The sequence below is a fragment of the Kryptolebias marmoratus genome, linkage group LG4, assembly GCF_001649575.2.
Source record: "Kryptolebias marmoratus isolate JLee-2015 linkage group LG4, ASM164957v2, whole genome shotgun sequence".
NCBI classification, from domain to species: domain Eukaryota; kingdom Metazoa; phylum Chordata; class Actinopteri; order Cyprinodontiformes; family Rivulidae; genus Kryptolebias; species Kryptolebias marmoratus.
Genome location: NC_051433.1, coordinates 25,725,716 through 25,748,043, shown reverse-complemented (window position 1 = coordinate 25,748,043; position 22,328 = coordinate 25,725,716). Strand labels below are relative to the sequence as shown.

General features: G+C 37.2%; 1 protein-coding gene across 2 annotated transcripts in view; it reads right to left on the bottom strand.

Moving 5' to 3' along the window:
• cntn4 (contactin 4) overlaps nucleotides 1-22,328 on the bottom strand; it is a 280,686-nt gene that overhangs the window by 147,595 nt on the left and 110,763 nt on the right. For both annotated transcript variants that reach the window (XM_017426954.3, XM_017426955.3), the window contains exon 4: nucleotides 20,887-21,062. In XM_017426954.3, coding sequence (XP_017282443.1) covers nucleotides 20,887-21,062 — 176 coding nt within the window. The remainder of the gene's footprint in view (nucleotides 1-20,886; nucleotides 21,063-22,328) is intronic.

Below are 22,328 nucleotides of genomic sequence, written 5' to 3'. Positions count from 1 at the left end.
AACCAGACATCAGGGAAACTAGACTAACTGACAATAGACAACAAACCAGCGTGTAAATGGAGGAGATGACTGGGTATTAAAGACAGGAGGCAATTAGGAGAAGTGGGCACAGGTGAGATGATTGCAAGGCTTGGGGCAGGTGTACATGGGCGTGGCAGACAAGAGATAGACTGAGGAGAAGTGAATAATGGCTGAGGCACAGGGAACAAAGACACAAAGAACAAGAACCAGACTAACAAGATAACTGAATAAAATAAACAATAAACTCAAACTGGAACATGAAGACAATAAACTGAATACAAAAATCCAAATCCTAACAAATGGATTTAATTTTATTGGAACAAAGACTTAATGAAACAATATGTTTAGACTTAAACCCAAAACTACACTGGTGCACAACTGCTCTATCAATGTGCATTTATTAATCTTCTCATCCATACTATGAAGACACAGGTTGCAAATCAAAATTAAAGTGTTGCTCTAATTGTTTGGTTTTTGTTAACATTATGATATATGTTGTTTCAGAGGTGATAGCTGAGAACAGGCAAAGATATGCAGAGGATTGTGCCTGTGTGATTTAGTCAGAACTTGGTGTTTTTCTCTTAAAATATCAAACCCTGCCCCAGCTGTTATGAATAAGTGGGATTAGGTTATAACAGGAATCTTTCTCTCCCTCCTTGATGCAGACACATCTAATTGACCCTAAAGGCATCAACGTGGCATAAATCTTTCAAAATTATTTGCAATTATTGTTTTAATAGGATTTAAATAATCAATACTGTAGCTATGCTGTGGTGATGGCTAAAGAAAAGATTTGTTTCAAGAATAAATAGACTTTCATAATGGACAATATCACTATTATCTGACCTGACAGTCCTCTTCAAAAATCAGCAAGCACCAAATTTTTACATTTAGATCACTGAAGCAGCCAGTAATCTCAGTTTAAAGTGGATTGCTTGCAGTATTGTGATGGAGGGTCCTCAAAGAGAGCACTCATGTCCGCACCGCTGCTCACACTGACTTGACAAAATGCAGCACGATGGAGAACAAGGTTAACAAAGGTTAATTAACCCAATTTGGAGAATATGTATGGAAAAATCTGAGACACCGTGTCACCTGCCTTTGCATATTATTTTACATCCCCTTTTTAGTTCCAGAGGTTAAATTAGCATTTAACCATACACTATTTAAAAAAAACAAAAAAAAACAAAAGTAAAATGACAAAAAAGTAGCAACAAAATCTCTGTGCACTTTTTGTCAAATTAAATGTAGAATTTTAAAACAGACTAAGTTATGTATGAAACAAAAGATCAACTATTCTCTGCAAAAATCCAAATACTGTATGACCAAAGAGGGTCCTTATCACTTCAGAGGAAAATTTCTGGTAAAAAAGCCTTTAATGAGAACAAACATCAAACTACTCTGTGATTCTGTTAAGGGAGTAAACTTGAAGAACAGTTACAGTCATAAATTGAAATCATTTAAAAATATTAGAGCAGTTTAAACAAACTGTGTGTCATTATTAAGTACAAATCTGTACAGGTGATTAGAAACGAAGATATGTAGAGATGAAACAGAAGGGAGTAACCACTCCTGTTCTGCAGAATTCTTCATCTTGTTTTTCTCTTCTTTATATTATGAGAAGTAAAAAAAAAAAAAAAAAAAAACATTGGTTAAAATGTATTTTTAAGGTTTTGATTCCTCCTTCACCCTTTTCAGACTGGTTCTGATGCCTTTATTTTGGAATTTGAGAGTTATCGTTGTTGTTGTCAGTGTTGTTTTCCTTATTACAGTTTCTTTCATATGTTTTTTTCTTATTTGTTTTGGACTCAAACTATTTCCGTATAAGTTGTGTAATTTAACCATGAAAACATTTAGCTTGATCAGAAATGATGAACTAAGTCTTTTGGTTTTTAAAACTTCTATACTTTATAAAATGTTTTCCTTTGTTTAAAAGAAAATTGCCCATAAAAATACTAAAATTTCTTCAATTCCTTCAAAGCATAATTTTTTTAAAATTTAAGACATCATACTTGTTCTATTTTGTCTTCTTTTGCCACTTTTGACTTTCAGCTAATATGTAGCTGTTTTTAGCTTTAGCATCTGTTGTTCTACCTTTAGCTGCAATTTTGCTAATATATGCATCTGTTTTGCTAAATTTAGCTACTGTCTTGCTACTTTTAGCTTCTGTTCTGTTTGGTTGAAAGACAACTATCAGGTTTAAACTTCTTCGACAATTTTTAGCATTTATGCTACATTAAAAAAACACACATTTTTGTAGTTATTATTATTTTTATTAATATTAATGTTGCTTTTTTTTTCTTCTATGAATGTCATTACCAGTATTTTAAAACTTAGATCATTTGATAAATTAACAAATAATGATGAGAGTAATTTGTTATTGTTACTGATCCTACTTTGATTCTACAGCACTTTTTTTTTTTTTTTTTACTTACAGTAAACTGTTTAACAATGTTTGGACTGAACAAGCTCCCTCAGGGATTGAAGCGATCTGTGCCAACATGAGGCCTCTGTGGGATTTCTGAATTCCATTTACTGGGCTCGATACACCAGCAGTTTAGACATTTGTTTAAAGTGGTTCCGACCCCTCATTGTTTCCATCAATTGTCAAAGGAAAATGAGCTTCGTTTAACTGCTCGTCTGTTATCAGAACCACACAAGGAATAGGTTTGTAATGTTCAGTGCTGGTGGGCGTGATGAATGAAAGGTAACCTGATTACCAGCAGAGCTATTAAAATCTCTCATGTGTGACTCGCCACAGCAACCCCCTCTGCTTAGCAGAGAAGTGGCATGTTACTGTTTGGCTCATCTTAGTGGGTGTGTGTGCCACTATCAATTTTCAATTCTACTATTTTTTCTTATGTAGCCCCTGCTGAGCTCAAATTCATTATTCATACCATCTTCATTGCAGAATACAGGTTACATAATTAGGCCTAATTTATTTCATTTATTTTTTCCTGTTTTTCTTTATCAAATTTTCTGACAGGTTCAAACTGTGTGTGCTCTGTCACATTCATCACATTAGTTAAAATAAAAAAAAAATCCAGGGGATGATACTACACACAACACAAACAATGTAAAAACAAACAAGGAAGCTTATATAGTGAGAAAAAAACAGTTTTTGTTCCCTTGTTTTAATGAGACTTTTCTGTTGGTGCTTATATTGTTAAAACAGTAATGATTGGAGGCAAATGGAAGTCTGCAAATGGTGCAGAGTGCTTCAGCTTTAAATAAAGTGGAAAAGTAAAATGCAGCAAGTGAGGTTCCACTCAAGCTCTTTTTAATTACATCATCTCACCACAAATTCTTCCTCTGCTGGTGGGAGAGATTACTGGAGGATTATCAAATCACTACCTGCTCACTGATAACACTGAGAAATCTCACTATCTAATATTCAGATTATTATTGATGCATGAAAATGCATATGTCTGCTATGAGATTTATATGTGTTTAGTATGTGAAGTGGCTGTTTTACAGTACATTGACATTATTCTGAGATCGCACGTAAAGATTTGACCAAAACAACTACAACTGTGTAATTTCTCAACATAAAATGATATTAGTGAAGTGAAGTGAAGTGAAGTGAGATTTATTTATTTAGCACTTTTCAGCAACAAGGCGATCCAAAGCGCTTTACAACAGAAACAAAAACAAAATCCATACATAATGAAACACAAAAAAAGAAAAACGCATCAATCATGTCTAATCTAAAGGAATCATGTATAATCTAAATGGAATATAGGATAATCTAAATAGTCTAATTAGTCTATAACTCTTGCCTAAAAAGTGATGGGCAAAATGCATTTCCTCAAGGAATGCTAGGCTTTTATTTATTTGGGTAAAAACAAAGATCTTACTTACTGACTCAGAATAGTTATTTTGCTTTGTTTTAATGTAATGAAATAATTTTCAATTTCTTAAATTAAAGGGGAAATGAAATAAAATATCAAAATAATTAGTTTTTATGTTTTTATTTTTAGTTAAACAATTCCATAAAACACTCTAAAGATCTATTTATTTGATTTAAAACATTAATGACTTGTTTTTAGAGTTTTCTGTCAAAATTATGAAGTGGGGTGATTGTGTGGGTGGTGTTACCTCCTTGGTTGGTGACATAGAAGGAGGCGGGGCTAGCTGTGGTAGACCGCTGTAGGTCAATGAGGAGGTTACTGTCGCAGTGTTTATCAAGGAAAATGGTAACAGAAGAAGAGGCAAGTTTTGTTAACAAGGGTACGGGTTTGAATACATGTATTTTTTTTTGTTTTTTTTGGTCTGGAGTGATGCTGTCAGGAACTCAAGCCCCACATTCCACAAGGAGAACCCCCAAAACTTTACAATGATGCCACACAGTCTTCAGGGTGTTTCCCTTCTAGACAGTGTCAGTCAGACTACAGGAAATGGCGGCTTGCTGGTCTGATGCTGGGTGCCAGTTCAACAGGCGGTTCTTTTATTGAAGATTTTTATTTTAGGTTGTCCTCTTCAAAACATTAACTGCACAGTCACCCATCAGACTTAGGGTTGTAATTTTCACAATGAGCTAAACTAACCACATCCATCAAACTTTCTTGTTCTTTAGGAAGCTGAAGAATGACACAGCTGTTGAAGTTTTTGGTCGGTTTACACAATTGCAACGCACTGAACCTTTTCACCCGCACACTATTCATATTTGCGATTTACTGGCTTGTTTGCATTCCTGTAATTGGCACTTGATACATCACACTTTCGAGTGACCACTAAAAATGCCCTAGTAATTTCTTTGATCTTTGATTATTAATTTTAAATAAATGTAATTTTTTTAAAATAAGAGATGATGAAAACAGGTATGACTTTCTTTTGATATATGTTAGCTTCAAAACACTTTTCATTTCCCCTTTAAGCTCATTGAATCACACCATGTCATGATTAAGGGCTGAAGTGTGTCGTATAGTATATGACTTATGTATCTTTAATAAATCAAACTGTTGGCAGAGTATTAAAACACATATGATGTTGGCCACTGACCTGAACTGCACAACCCGATTCATTGGTGTCTGCACCTTTTCTCAGTCAAGTAAAGGAGCCTGTCAGATGCACATACTCTGTACATGTAAAAACAAGTTGTTGAAATAAACATGTATGAGTCTATTCTTGAGATTGCGTCCTAAACTGGGGCTGAGGTTTATGCTAAAGCTGGATGGCAGAACAGCTGTGGCGATAGAGTGTGAGCCCCACAGGAGCTGGCTGTTACTGGTAGAGTTTATGTTTACAAACTTCAGCAAAACAAAAAAACAAAAAATGAGTCATGTGCTGCAGCAGTTTTAACACCAAGGCTCGGAAATTCCGTTTGTAATTTGGACTGATCACAAGAACCTCTCCTATTTGCTGAACGCTAAAAGACTCAACCCCAGACAAGCCCAATGGTCCCTGTTTTTTGCACGCTTCAACTTCTCTATCACTTACAGACCCAGTTCAAGAAATGTGAAACCTAATGCTTTATCCCGACAGTGTGCATCCTCTGAAACCTCCAAGACTGATTCCTGCATCATCCCATCCACCTGTTTCCTGGGTTCTCTCACCTGGGGCATCAAAAACACAATTACTAAGGCACAGTGAATCGAACCCGACCCTGGTACAGGACCAGAAGGTAAAATATTAATCCCCAAGGCCATTATTGGTAAGGTTCTGGATTGGATTCATAATCACCACTTTTCGTCATCCCGACATTTCACGTATGTTAACCTTTTGTCACACCTGTTGAACCGGGCATGACAAAAATGGGAGACAGACGAGCCGTTCCACGTGAAAACAGTTTATTCAATGAACCTGCTCCAACCCGATCTACTCTGGAGGCCAAACCAAAAACACAGGCTGTAACCAGCTGGAAGCTGGCTTTTTACACCAGCCCAGGTGTCTTTAATCAGGCAGCCAAACCATCTACCTGCTCCCTGAAAAAGAAAAGAACAGAAACACCTAGTGGACAGGAGGGGGTCGTCACACTTTACAAAGAGACACTTCAGGTGGCCTACTATGGTCCCTGATGTAAAAGACTTTGTTACAGCCTGCCCCACCGGTGCCAGAAATAAGAGCAGTAACCAACCGCCTGCAGGACTCCTCCAGCTGTTACCTACACCTACTTTGGTTGGCAGCCTAATCATCCACAGCTGCAGCGAATCAAGATCATCTACTCTCAGGGTTCTTAAAGCTGAGTGAAGGATCAGATCGATGTTGAAGCATCGCTTACCTCTGGTAACGAATCTCAGCCACTAGTGAGATTTTGTGTACCTGAATCTGGTTAACCTATTAGTTCCCTGTGCATGTTCAGAGTTCCTGCCTTTGGAGCTTTCTGCAAACAATCTTCCTCGAGACACCTGCTGATGAGCTTACCCGAGAGCCACTTACCTGTTCTGATCCGCTTCAACACCAAAAGTTAATCAGTTGTAGATGTACATCTAATGATTACTTTCTACAGATTTCAATAAATTTTTTCCAGTGGTTTATGAGATATTTTGGTAACAGATACACATACACACACACACACACACACACACACAGACATGGGCAAAAATATTATCACAAGCCTTTTGGCAGTGGCTATTAAAAATCCTAAATTTTAACAAATTATGTTAAAAACTAAGCTTTGTGTTATTACTACAGTGAAGCTTGCAAAGTATTTCGATTCCCTGTCAAAACTCCTACAATGTTTAAAATATTACCACACAAACAGTGTTTAACTGTGTCTTTAATTTGAGACATTAATACCAACGGGTAATTGATTATAGTAGAATGTACTACAAATATTACAAATGAAAAAATGGTAGGAATAAAAGGTGAGATTAAACTGTGTGTTTACATTCATATGCAAATGCAGCCTCGTTCCTTGTTTTAACAACAATACCCAAACCTGCTTTGTTTTTCTGGTAGATTAAAGTGTTACCCCAACCTTAAAAGTCCTAAAATAATTTAACCTCTATGTCTGACTCATTTTGCCCTTGCATGTTAATCCACAGATATGATTAATGTACTTGTCTGTCCCGACTCCTCACTGGAAAAGAACATGTCCTCCCCTCAGTAGAATAATTGAGAGCACTCTACACATGTGATGACAAACACTGTCTGGCGTTGCTGTTCAGAGATCTCTGCTGAAAGCTTGTCACTGATTCATCTACTGTGCTGTTTTTATAATTTTATCCTAGCTGTACATTAGTCCTTTTTTGGTCTCATGAAGGCACAGTAAAACAAGAATGTGTTTTTTTTCCTTATTCAAAGAGAACTTCAATTGATGAATGGTTTTGGAGGGGGTCTTAGCCACTCACAAACAACAACAGAAGCTTTTTTTTTTTGGCTAAGCCAACCACTTACTTTCATCTAAAGGCATGATAGAAGGTTAGATAAAAGAACCCAAGCCTTACCAAAATATGAGCTTAAAGAACAAAGTCAACAAAGCAAGAGACATCTATGGTACTGAATTGAATTACCTGTCCACAAAAAAGTCTTTTTTGGCTTTATTTTTGGCTGAGATCAAAGCTTTGGATTTATGAGGTGGTGATGTCTAGCTCACTAAAGCTGCTCATTGTCCCTGTCCACAGTGTCAGATGTGACCTAGGCTGTGCTGAAAGCATGCTGCAACTGTGGCAAATTACAACAGTCCCAACAGCACATCCAACCATCCACTCTCCACAGCCAAAAAAGAGAAGCATTGTTGTAAAAGGGCCTTGGAAAGAGCAGCAAACAGCCTAATTTACAATGTGGTACAGCTGTTGACTCTTGAATCTGGGGAGTATGTTGTGATGGATGTGTTGGCTTGACCAAAGACACCCTAAGTTCACACATATCTGCATGTTCAAAAGAAAGAATGAAAGCACAGAGGTTTGGCTGCAACGTACATCCCAAATAACACATTCACTGAATTTGTCACATAAAGAAATAGAGGAAAACTTGAGCCCTTTCAAATTATTATTGAGGAAATATAGAATGGTGCTGATGGTTTCTGCACAAAAGCTTCTGTGTAATTCTCCAAAGGAAAGCGTCTAACAATGATTAATTGGCTCAGAATAAGTAAAAGTGAAGTCCCATCTAGGTCCATTAGCATCAATTACTGCAAACCTGGGTTGGCATTACAAACAATGATTTAGATTAGGCTGATCATCACATCCTAGACATATGAGCTTTCGAAATGCCAGAGCCACTAATCATACTTTTACCTACCTGCACAACCGTGACTGTAAGATTCATCACAACCTGCTGCGCTGTAAGAACGCTCTGTCTTAGAGCGGGTGGTGCGTAATATTTGTGTGCAGGTGTGTTTGTATGCATTAAAGCTCTGCTTGAACAGTTGAAGAACAGAAACTTAGACAGTTAGAAACTCAGTTTACCTGGTACTTGAGAGAATATATTCATGAAGGCTATACATATCATAAAAAAATGGACAATAAATGCGAAAGTTCAAAAACAGAATCTATCTATCTATCTATCTATCTATCTATCTATCTATCTATCTATCTATCTATCTATCTATCTATCTATCTATCTATCTATCTATCTATCTATCTATCCATCCATCCATCCATCTATCTATCTATCTATCTATCTATCTATCCATCTATCTATCTATCTATCTATCTATCTATCTATCTATCTATCTATCTATCTATCTATCTATCTATCTATCTATCCATCTATCCATCCATCCATCCAGACCCGGCCGCCAGGTTAAGCTCCTCTTGTTTATTATAAATATGTCAATAAATACGAATGAGTGGGTTTAATCAAAAATGGTTAGTTCAGTCGAAATTCAGTGGGTGGCTTTTCAAGACCGAATACGGTAAGCCTGTTTTGTACTTAGTGAAAATATTAATATGATGCGAGCAAATTTATCCTTATTTACCAGTAAAATTATTCTATTAAATTCAGTAGTGATCCAACATGCAGCCTGTGCCACAAAAAGCAAAGTACAGTCCAGCATTTCTGGTTTTCAGAGTTGTCTGTTCTTATTCATTGGTCTGGAAGTGAGACGTGTGTTGGTGCCTTGTTTGCACTTTTTCATTTATGTTAATTTAATTTATTTGTAAATGTCTCCCACTTTGACTGTGGGACTTCCAGTCCATATTCGGTACACATGTTCCTGTGCACTATTACAGCCACCTAGTTATGGCGTTCCATGTATGCTTTGCCTGCCTGCATCTTACATCCCTCTGTTATGTGCTGGACTGTCTCAGGGGCATCTTTGCAGAGCCTGCATCTTGGGTCCTGCCTGGTATGATAGACCCTGGCCTCTATTGCTCTTGTGCTGCCATGATTAGTGCCTCTGTGCTTTCCTTCAGTCCAGCCCTTTCTAGCTACTGGTAGGATTTGCTGATATCAGCCACTTCCTCAAACTGCAAATGGTAGCCATGCAGGAGCTTATATTTTCAGGATGGGTCCTCTTGTTTCTCCTATTCCACACTGAGTTTCAAGGGATCTGCTACATGAATGTCACAAGGGAGACTTTCACGCAGCAGATCATCAATGTGGGCTTTATTTCTGATTTACTCCAGCAGCTTAATTGTTTCATCCTGTATAGTGGCTCTGATGCTCAGTAGTTCTCTCCCTCCCTCCTTTCTCTTAGTGCACAGTCTCAGTTTACTGGATTTGGAGTCAAACCATCTGTGCATTGTGAGGAGCTTTTGTGTCTTGATGTTGTTGGCTTCTATGTCGTCCTTTTGGCCAGTTTTTATATCAACAGAGTATCTGATGACTGACACTGCATATGTGTTGATGGCTGGAATATGTCAAGGTATTTGTAGCTGTCCTTGACATCTGCATTGTTGCCTTCAGGTAGTTTAACCCCTTCAGGTGCCTTTAAATCTCAACTTAAAACCCACCTGTTTAGAATTGCTTATGGCTAAATTAGGGTTAGAGTGCGGGTTTTTGATGTCTTCGATGTTTTTCTCTTTCTTACTGTCACATGTCACATGCTGTTTTTATTTTTTATTTTATTTTATTTTTTAATTATGTAAAGCACCTTGAAATGCTTTAAAAATAAAATTTGATTGATTGATTGATTCAGTTGTGATCACGTTGCCTCTCTTGGATACCATTTGGCTACAGGTATCCAGACCAAATGACTTTCCAATGTCTTTTCTCTATATTCTGGTAAGGTGAATCAGTAAGGTGATGTCTTGCTTGCTTTTGGCATACAGCTTAATGTCATCCATGTAGAGGAGGTGACTGTTGACTGTTCCACTTTGGAACTGGTATCCATAGCCACTATTTGAAATGATCTGGCTAAGCGGGTTCAGACCCATGCAAAACAGGAGTGGGGACAAAGCATCACCTTGGTATATGCCCCATTTGATGCTAACTTGTGCAATTGGCCTTGAATTGGCTTCTAGAGTTGTCTTCCACATTCCCATTGAGTTCTCAATGGAGGCACTTTGTGACCTGTGATGTACGCACACACAAACACACACACACATGTGTGCAACCTATCTAGGGTGTACCCCGTCTCTCACACTGTGACTGATAGAGATAGGCACAAGCTCCCCATGCCCCAGAAAAGTGGAGCAAGTAAAGAAAATGAATGGATTTTATAAACTGGACTTACTGGCATCTCTGTTTGCAAAGATTTGTAAAAAAAAAAGAATAAGCTGGTCACTGGATTCAACTTACTGCCACCCATATAAGGAATCCACAAAGAAATGCTGGTATGATATGTACAGCCTGTTCATCGGTTTGAAATATGAGTGTACATCTTTTACATAATCACTGATACAGAATCAATAGACATACTAATCAAGAGCAGGGAGTATTGAGCAGAAGCACCCGCTGCCCATCAATTATCCTTGTCTCAGTAGGTGGACAGCCACAAACCTTGCAAAAAGTACCATCATCCATCAAAAGTTTTTGACATGGAGGGAAACATGGAACTATTCAGAGTCATGCTGATTTTAAAAATTAACCTTAATGATGCCAACCAGTGTTATCCAAGAAATACATTTTTGCAAAAGAGTGAAAACAACGTTCATTCTACAGCATCTGTTTAAGCAGTTCAAGCCAGTATTTTACTGGGCTATGAGTGCTGGAATGTCTAGGTCTAAAATACATGCTGATGATTAAAAAAAAAAAAAAAAATTAAAAAATGGTCCAGATCTGTGTGTCTTCATTTCAGAAGTGTATTCTATCAGATTTAATCATACCTGAACGGGGCTGCCAAGGTGGGTACAATGTGGGCGGAGGTGGGCAATAAAATAATAAGAATATAGTTTTGAAAGCCATGCACACAAAAATAAGGTGTGATTTTAAAAACATGGCCACACAGATCATTGGTTGCAAACACTCAGAATGCAACTGATAATTTATCTACTTTCTTGAACCTTTGTCCCCGACTAGTCTCTAGTACTCACAGCTCAGCGAGATAATATCTTTAGTTTCAGGTAGGAGAACACAGTTTAGCAACATCCTGAAACATATGATATCCCCCCAAAAAATTTAAAAATCCATTTGGAAAATAATAAAAAGTCAAATGGTACGAAGTGACATTATAATCAGATTTCAACAAAAAACACACTTTTGCATTTTAGAAAGATTATTCCTTTAAATAAGCTCAAAATACTACTAATGCTTATTTATTTGTAATAAAGTTAGAAAACCTTTCACCCAGAAAGCTGAATGAATTAGATGGTTGAGCATAACAAAATATCATTATAAGTTTTACTTTCTTAACTTTTACACTGTCCAAAAAAAAACATTTCTTGGAAACTGATGAATTTGGTCAAGTCAGAAACTAGTGTTTGTTTAAGATCCTTGTCTAAATATTTGTGTGAAGGTAAAACTCATATTAACTGAAATAAAGTAAAGGAAGATAGAGCAAAATGGTCTCCTACTAGTCAAGGAATGAGTGCAGCTGTTTTGGTGCATTATTGATCACATAATGAACACAATGAGATGACTTCCAATCTTTTTCAGCAGCTGTATTATATTTTTTGCAATGTATTAACTGTGTAAAGCCATAACTTGACATATACTGTTTAGGGGTAATGTGTACCTTTTGTGTAGTTGTACTGTTCTTCAGTTTGCAATAAAATCTGTTGGATGCTATTAATTAGAGATGCATGATTCATCTTTTTTACTTACAATCCGACCACAAAACCAGACATTAAATCTCTGTCAATACCAATATTTTCCCATTCATATTTTTTTCTTTTACTTCAATATTTATGTTGTTATTTTTACTGTGTTTTTGATGATAATGTTGGAAAAGGTTACATAAATAAGCCACACATGCATTTTCAAAAATGCTACAGCGTTTTAGGTCATATTTTTCCTTATGTTCAAATATACTTCACAACTTCACAACAACATATAGAGAACATAATGATCCTTTCATGCTTATATTTACATCATTATTATCTGCAAAGCTGCTTTGCTCTCTCTGCCACTCTGAACAGACTGAAGCACATCTGCTACCACATGACGTTTAAATATCTGCCTCTAAATTGGGACAACACCCAACTCTGACTCTGATAATAATGACACCTCAGTTTCATTTGCAATTTTTGACCTGAACCAAGTTGCCTATTTTAGTAAAATGAAATTATTACGAAGCTGACATTTTTAAACACCAGAACATCTTTTAGGGGCAATTAGCATCGTCAGCACAGATATCACAGGTATAGAGCAGACTCTTTATGTATTTCTTAGCTCAAACCAACATGTATAAATAAAAGCCAAACAACTACAATTACTACACTGTGTGTGTGTTTGTGTGTAGATAGACAGATAATGTGTTAAATGGCTTGAGTTGAAGCTGCTACACTTTTTTTTTTAACACTAAGAAAAAACAACCACAAAATGTCAGGGTTCCTGTGTGTGTGTGTGAGTATGAGTGATGCATCTGTTCCAGCAAGGATCTTGGTGAGGAACCTGGGCAGCCTACACAGGTGGATCTCATCAGCCTCATCAGTGTTGGGGGATAAAGGAGCAGCAGAATCTCCACTCAGTGCTGGATGATTAACGTGCACCGGTAGTCTCTCTAGCCGTCTCTCGTAGTTCACTGTACTAGAGTTTTTTGGATTTGTTTCTTCGGTTATTTTCCAGTGATCTCATAGCCCTGTGCTTTGCCAGCCTTTAGGTTCGCCTCTGGATTGTCTAGCTGGATCAAGTTCCATTGTTTTTTCCTCCGGTGGATGAACCTGCAAGCCTGCCTGCCCGCTGCTTCCCCCCACACCGCTTCATCAATTCTCTGGCACCCAGTCTCAGGAATCTCCGCGACCCATCCTCCACACAGGACCCTGGACACACTACCCCATGCTTCTACCAGAACCATTCTAAGTAAGCTACTTCATTCTGCTTCACTGACAACCTCATTCTAGGACACCAGTAACCCCACTCTCATTCCAGGAACTTCTGATTGAACGAAGCTACCAGAAGGGAAAGCAGAATTGTCACGGTCTTTAAGAAATAAAATTAAACCCTTACCTAACTCAGTCTTGTTGATTTTGCATGTGGGTCAGAAGGTTAACGCTGAACATGACACAAAAAGGTACAAATTACCCATAAACAATATATGTCAAGTTATGGCTTTACACAGTTAATACCTTGCATACACAAGGGTTTTAGCACGAATGTCAAAGACAGAGCCACATTAATATTAATTGGTTGGGTTGTTGTGTTTAAGAACAGCTTAATACAAGCTAATTAAACTTTCCATCTTGTTTTGAACTCTAATAATTCATAAACAAAACCTGTAACTGCCATATGCCAAATGACAGAAAACAGCATCTTGCCCCAGCCAAAACCACTGATGTTGGGGTAAATCCAAACATCAAAATCACAAAAAATAGAAGGATGAATGACACCTTTCATGCTATAGTTGGAAGTTGATTGATTCAGCCTAATTGGTGGCTCGCTTAGCAAAGAAATGTTTAACATTCCCAGACATGTTTTTTGATGTTTTTAAATCAAGCCTTAGTTGTTCGAGGGGCGGATCTATTTGAGTAAAGCCTACCTAAAAAGCATCATTGTGTGATTAATGCTAATGCAAGCATTTGACCAGCTATAAACATGTATATTTATTTATAATATTCATAGCTGCAGGATGAAGCTAAATGTGCCATTGTCTTAAGGTTTGATGTTTGAATTTGATGTTTTTGGGTTATTGTTTTTTTTCGTCTTTTTTAAGTACTGTTTTCTACCTTCTTCCCCACCTGGGTTCATTTGCTAAATGTGCACCTGTTCTTTGTTTGTCCAAAAACATGCATGTCAGGTTATTTGGTGCCTCTAAACTGTTCCTAGGCGTGAGTGTATGCATGCATATAACTGGCAACCTGTTCAGGGTGTACCCTGTCTTCTGCCATTAACACTTAAAGATAAGCACCAGCTCTATGTGATCATAAACAGAATTGAGCAGGTATAATAACTAAATAGTGGGATGAATGGATGGATGTTATAATTTCAGTCTCTATTTTTCCATGTGTATTTTTTGCCTTTTGGTTCCTGGTGTTCATATCAAATGAACTATTCAGTTATGAGTGTTGGATTTATGTTTCTTGCTCTTGCAGCACCTTTTGTTCCCTTTGTTTTAGTTTTTAAAGCTAGCCTTATCTGCCTGAATTTAAGTCTTCTTCATCTAATTTCTCCGACCACTCACTGTGGCAGTAAAAAATATAGATTTTACTTTTACAATAGTTCTTATACTGTATCTGCCAGTCCTGACACTATGACACAGTGTGGGGTTCTGACCCTGAGAACCAAACTGACAAAAAAAAATCTTGCAACAGGATAGTGCTGCAGGTGAATTTGGTCTAATTTCTAATACTGCCTGCCAGTCATGAAGTACAAACATGAGGTTCAAGGGGTCCATCTTGCAGATAAGAATGACTCACCCTGGATAGAGGAAGAGAAATTCTGGCACTTACTGTTGATAAGAAGAACACCTCCACCTTCATCACGGTGCAATGAAAAAAAAGAAAAAAAAAAAAGAAAGACTTCTTTTCTCAGCTTATGTATGTGTGCATGGCTATGACATTTGGCATGTTGTTAAAAAAGTAATGTCTTATTCCACATTTTGTTTAAGTCAAATCTTGGCCACTAGCATAAAAAGTACAATTTATTCATAAATTGTAAACTGCTTGTGTTTTGCATTACATTAAACCGTCACTTTTGCATATATATATATATATATATATATATATATATATATATATATATATATATATATACAAATTAAAAATGTATTTATTATTATTTAATTAATAATTTATTATTGTTAACATGAGTTCTTGTCCTCCTTTTTTTCCCTACTAAACATTTTCAAATTATGAGAATGCTCATTCAGTAGGATAGTGTTATCATTCAGGAGATTTGTTTTTGTAACTTTTCTAACTTAAAAATACTTAACTTTTTTCTTTGCCTCACAGTAATCCTTTAAGATAACTTAATTATCTTCAAAACTATTGTTCTATTAGATATATGTTTTACTTTAATTGCTCTAGTTGTGTATTCTTATGATACAGATATATTACCATATTTTCCGCACTATAGGGTGCACTGCAAGACGCACTGTCAATGAATAGTCCATTTTTGAACTTTTGTCATATATAAAGCGCACCAGACGGACTGCGCGCGGTCCGTTTCGGTGCTCTAGCGGAAGCTGGTTCACCTGTATCAGCATTTATTTGATCCCTCTATGAGAGATCACAAAGATAATCAAACGATTCAAAACTCACGGAAGGGTACTGCACCGACGCAAGCGTCAAGTATAAATGCCTACAGCGCTCGCTCAGGTCCGCGCACCGTGCACGGAGTCTTGCACAACACTTCAGACAGGATTATAACTGAGCCTTAATGCTGCAAGCAGTGTGGCTTTTTAGTTTACCAAAGTTGTACTACAACATTACGACTTCTTACATATATAAGACGCTCCAGATTATACTGCAATGTCGTTTTTTGAGAAAATTGAAGGCTTTTAAGTGTGCCTTATAGTCCGGAAATTACGGTATTCACAAATTTTTATTGCTTATTTAATTTTTATTTATTTATTTATTTTAACAAATTTTTGTTTGTTTGTTTGTTGATTTTTATTTTGAATTATTTTTATTTTATAATCAGATCTTAAAAGGCAAATTTGGTCTCTTTTATTGGTAATATGTTATAATGAATATTCCCTGGAATAAACAGATTCAGCCCTCAGCTGTTGAGTTCTTATAAATATAAAGGGTGAAAAAATGTATCCTTCCATCCACTTTTTACCTGCTCCTCCATTCTGGGTCGCTGGTGCCCATCTCTAGCAGTCAATGAATGAGTGGCGCGGTATATCCTAGACAGGCCAGTAAATAAATCAAGTAATTCAATCTTTATTGTTTGACAAATTCAGTCTGGTGCCCCCTTTAATTAAGAGTTCAAAACAGTAGCAAAGGAAGTATCACCCTTGTTACATCCTCTTGCTACATTGTTCTAGCAATTTGCTACTTTAGCTTTTAGCTAGGCTGATACTTTCAGTTACTCTTTTGCTACTTCTAGCATCTACATAGCCTTTTGCTAGTTCTAGTATTTAGCTACTGTTCGCTTTTAGCTAGCATTTTACGTATTTTAACTTTCAGCTGGTTTTCTGCCTCTTTTAGCCGTATCAGCTCGGTTATAGCTTCTCCAGCAAATGTCAGCAAAGTATTCCCCATTCACATTGCAATTTAAGAAAAAAAGTTAAAGCTTCTAGTTTTCTATACTTATATGTATATTTAAATTCACAGTTTACACTTTTTACACATAGAAAAGCTAACATTTTTATATCTTTAAATCAGTTCAGGTTAATGTTCTACACCTGATCAGCACATCATTAACAAGGCATTGCATCACTTTTCGTTTCAGCTGAAAATATTTCACTTACAAAAGGAAGACAATAGATTAAGGTTAGGTTAAAGATTTGACAATCTTTCAAGCATACAAATGTAGTGGAGGGAAATGTTTCCTGTTCAAAGGGACACCTCAGATTTTGACTCTGACAGCTCCAATTTCCACGAGGCTTATTAGAGGTGTTAGGCTCAAACCCTGCCTTGTGTCAAAACCACACTCACATTTTGCTTAGATCTTATTACAGGCAAAAAGGTTATGATCTTCACCAGAGAGAGCTGAATTATCACTTTTACCTGAAGTGAGAATTATGTGACTTTCACAAGAAGTTTGCATTAGATGAGCAGTACATTTCTGCATCTGTCTGTGCAAGACAAAAAACTCTTAGTCCTTTTAAATGCATTAATAGCACACATTGTTACTTTTTACTTACTTGGTCCATATTCCTGTTTGCCACTGAGCCATGTAGTAATTTATATAAATACATAAACCTTTTGTTAATCCATCAACATGTATGCCCTGCTATTCATCCTATAACCCATCAGACAAAAGAAGCTCCTCACAATGCACAGTGCATTTCAACCCAAATCCAGCCCCCTGACTGTACACTGAGGAATGAGAGCTGCCATGGATTAGTGAACATCAGAGCTATTATCCTGAATAAAACAACAACTATCCTGAAGTATGTCAGGAAGAACTCTTTCAACTATGAACCTTCAAGAAAATGTTCCAGTCAGGAAAAAATCAATTGTGGATGAGGAAAAACCAAAAAATTAATAACCCCTGCACAGCATGCACCATTGGCAGATTGAAGAAGTTGCCAAAATTAGGAAATACCACCACTGTCTAGCCCTCCTGAAGCCCTCAAAAGAGAGAGAGATAGAAAGAGATAGAGAAGCCCTTGTAACTTCAGGTCAGTTTGACCCAAAGGCCATAGGAGGGCTAGAGAAGGCTGTGATGGAAACATTTATCATGGCAACACAAGAGAGCCCAATACAACAGATTTCAAGGTCTTCCATACCAGTCTGGAAAGACAGTAAGTGGAGGCTATACATAGACAGAGTAAGTGGCTAAAATAGTGTACAGGAACCTCTGTGATGAGAAAGGGCTGGAGGCCCTACACTCCGTGGGAATCTTCTTTAAAGATGCTGGGGAATGGCAGAGATGAGCTATTCTGGGACTACTAAATCCTGACTGACAAACAGGTGATGACTAACCAATATGTAGCAATCCTAAGTGCATCAAGAAGACAAAACACAAGATGCATGAGAAATACCAAAGGCTGGCAGAAGGAATATATACATTCTGGAAAGTCAAGCCTCAGTGGGGCCAGTGGTAAAAAGAGCACTCTGAGTTGGGATCTCCTCCCAGACTGGAAGAGTGGCTCCAACAGAACAACCTCAGAGATCTCTGTCCAGAAGAGTGCAGTCCTAGGAACAGCTAAGATATTGAAGAGAACCCTCAAGCTCCAAGGCTTCTGGTAGAGGACGCACACATGAAAGGTGTCTGTCCTTGTAGAAGAGCAGGTGGAGAGCTTGAGTAGAGAACCTGTATGTATTTTTGTGTATAAAATAAAACTTTGAACTGACAGTTTTTTTCTAAAGACTTAAACTGTCAAGACTTAAATTTTGCAAGTAATACATGCAGTGATTATTTCCTGAAAGTTTCCGTAAAATTCATCCAGTGGTACATGGCAGTTTTTTAACAGACACACAAACACACACATACACATAGGCAAAAACATTATAGCTCCGCGGGCTATATTTACATGACCAGTCAGCTACCCTTTAAATTATTCACTTGAGCCCTCACCATTCAGCTGTGCTGTGAAGTTAATTAAGCTATACCAGGGGTAATAAAGAAGATAGATGACACTCATTCATACATACAGTGCACACCACCACTCTGTGACAGCAACTGAAGACTGGTAAGGTCAGAGACCAGCAATTGATGGAAGTGTCATCCTATCACAGTGAAAATCCGCCAGTAAAATCGGGTCATGGATTGACTTTTCATCACTCCGGGGGAAACAAACAAATGGCCTGAGACAGATCAGTGACCTTGTCCTCAAATGCTAAACCTCAGAATTTAATCTGAACAAGCAATCACTCATTTTCTGTGACTGTCATCAATTTGTATGACCAATAACTGCCACATACAATAGAGGTTTATTGACTCACTGATGCTTTAGGAATATGAAGTCCGGAGGCTGTCAGTTAAAACCATCAAAACCAGGGGAACAATCTATTATTGTGTAAGAAATTAGTATAAATGAATGCCAACTTTGAATCCTGCAGAATTGTTTTGTTATGTTTTACTGGTTTTCTGAAAGTGTAAATTGAGCTAATTAACTATAACCAAATTATGGCAAGATACATAAATAAGAATTATTTTTAACAAATATAGATAACAATAATGCTAAAATATTAATTCAACACTATTCATAATTAATAAAAACATATAGTAACTACTTGTCCACCCAGGGGTGGCCTATTTATATTTTCAGCTTTTCATCTTTTTCTTTTATACCTCCACTCACTTTTAAACCAGCCTTGTCTCACCAAAGTCATGTAAAAGGAACATTCATCCTTACCAATGAAACTTTAGCAGTGCAATAATCCATGATTAGAAACTGTGGGATATCCATGTATCAGTACATGCACATTAATCTTAACACCTAACCACCTGTGAGCAAAAGCAAAGCAGAAAATCATGAGTGTGAAAGGAAGTACAAGTGTGAAACTACCACTATCTCTCCTAAAAGAGCACCAATTAAGCCCATCAACAAGCCTTTTTGTAGGCATTTTTGATAAGAGTTTCACTTACCGTACATCAACATCTATACATGTATACTTCTACATCCTTATGTGCTACATGGAACATCTTTGTCAGCACAACAAAAGTTGCACCTCAGTAGGGAAATGAGTGAAGAAAAATACTGTACACAAAATTTGAAAAGCTCTATTTTAAAAAGAAAAAAAAATAAAAAAATTAGGAGCTTTAAATGGATAGTCTGGACATTGTTGAAATGATATTCTGGCAAATAATTAGCTATAGTTAGTACCTTATCATATCAGTCCTTATGATATTAGTTATAGAGCACATAATATGGAGGCAGGAGTCTTTGTCTAAGCAAGACTAATGGTTAGCTAAATAAGGGCACCTTTTATATTGTATTTCAGGCTTATAAAACAACTCTTTCTGGAAAATAACCAGTGTGAAAGAACACTTTATTAGCTAAAATTAAGCCTCTATACTTTTGTATGACACTGTTTGTTTAACTTGTCACTGTTTTCTCAACCCAACAGTGTTACTATGTGAATTGACCATTTATATGTCGATGGTACTGAGGCTGCTGAATGTATCAATCTACCTATTGGTCCTAAAGTTCACTTCCAGTGCAGTAAAACATTCAACAGCCTCTCAGCACCATTGTCATAACGGGCTTTGTTCAGTACATGCATATTCCACATGGACATTGTTCAGGTGAGAAAACATTTTCTTGAACAGTGTTGCTTTCCTAAAAGCAACACTACAACCAGGAAACAGCTATTTCCTGTTACAATTCTATTTTAAATGATGAAGATTTTCACAATCACAGTTCCAAAACAACATTAAGTATTGGTTTGTTGTGCTGTTTCTGAAAATACGTAGCATGTGAATTCTATATTATGTCTACTTCTATCTCTGTCTTTGAATTCAGACACCCAGAAAGACAAAACGAGCTGCAGATTTAGCTGAAAAATAAACAAGCGATCCTTAGTAGCACACAGCACCACCGGTGGCACGCCTTTTAATTACCATAACTTGCTTCATGCTTCACATCTTTTCGTGTCCTGATGTTTGATCTGCTGCAATAAGCAGTGTAAACTTCAGTCAGCACTCACAGGGAGCTAATGACACCCCTGGGAAAAGTTTTCTTATGTTGATCATGTCATCAAGAACAATTCACATTGATAAATTCAGCTGCAATTGCTGTTGTTTTATGCCTCTTTTTTCAGCGAAGGCTAAGAAGCCACAAAGTTTACCCATGCATAGAGAGGCATGGGAAAACAGACTTACATGCAAAGGTTAGACTGGCCTCTCGGCTGACAATGGTCCCGAAAGTGTTGGAGGCGAGGCACTGATATGTTCCAGCATCTTGGTCTTTGTTCAGACTACCGATTCTGAGGTTGCCTCCAGAAAGGCTGTAGTGAGATCCAGCTTTGGGAATGATTTCTGTTCCATTCAATTTCCATCTAAAATGGAAGAAAAGAAAAGAGGAAAATATTACCATATATCATATTACCATAAATAAAATAAACATAAAGACTGAAGCAATTCAGATTACAAGAAGAAAATGACATTTGATTGCAAGCTCATTCTCACTTGCTGCCAAAGGTGAAAGGGCAATAATGTTTTTTACTTATGTCTGTGCATGTGCATGTGTTTGTTTGTCTGTACCAGTAGCAACATAATTCACAAATTGGTTAACAGATTATAATCAAACTTTCACTACGTAATCATTGAGCTGACATCCACAACTGATTAACTTTTGGAGATAAACCAGTTCAATTCAAACCAATCTTAGCAAACACAAACACAGTGGTTAAAACTCAGTTACTTTTAAAGGTATTGAACCAAAATTTGGTGTGGTAGTGGCTAAGATTTATCCCCAACCTAAATTTAGGAGAAGTGAAATACAACATACCAAAGGCCTAAAAATGGTGCCTTTCAGCTTTAAGTTAATTTAAGCTGCAGTGAACCCACATGATACCAAGGAATTGACTCTAAGAAAAGACAGCATTGGAGGCCATCCATCTTACAAAACCCCAGTCACACCACATCAAAATTTTGCTTAATCATTATGGTACCACAATTAAAACAAATGCCTGCAAGCCTGCCTTCACACTTGTGCATTCTGGAGCCGTTCATATGATTATTATTTATGTTACGGGTGATCAACGAAGGGCATAATTCACTTCAAAGGGCAAAAAACTCACAAATTTCTCCACACAGATCCACCTTATTAAAAAATACATGGATGGGAGGAAATGTGTCATTACTGAAAAATGACACCAAATCAAAACTAAAATGAAGAAGTGAAAAATGGGGGCTCACATTTTATCAGTGACTGACCTCAGAAAACACAAAAATGGCTTTAATTCAGTCAATTTCACAGATACTGACCTAATATTTAGTGTGGTTGTAGCTGAGAGTCATATGTAACACACAGATGTGACAATAGATGAGGGTAGAACATAGATCGACCGGTAAATCGAGAGCTTCGCTTTTTGATTCAGCTCTCTCTTCACCACGACAGATCAGTACAGCGCCTGCTTCACTGCAGACGCTGCACCAATCCGCCTGTCGATCTCCCGCTCCATTTTTCCCTCATTCGTGAACAAGACCCCGAGATACTTAAACTCCTCCACTTGGGGCACGACATCTTCCCTGACCCGGAGAAGGCACTCTACCCTTTTCCAGCTCAAGACCATGGCCTCGGATTTGGAGGCACTGATCCT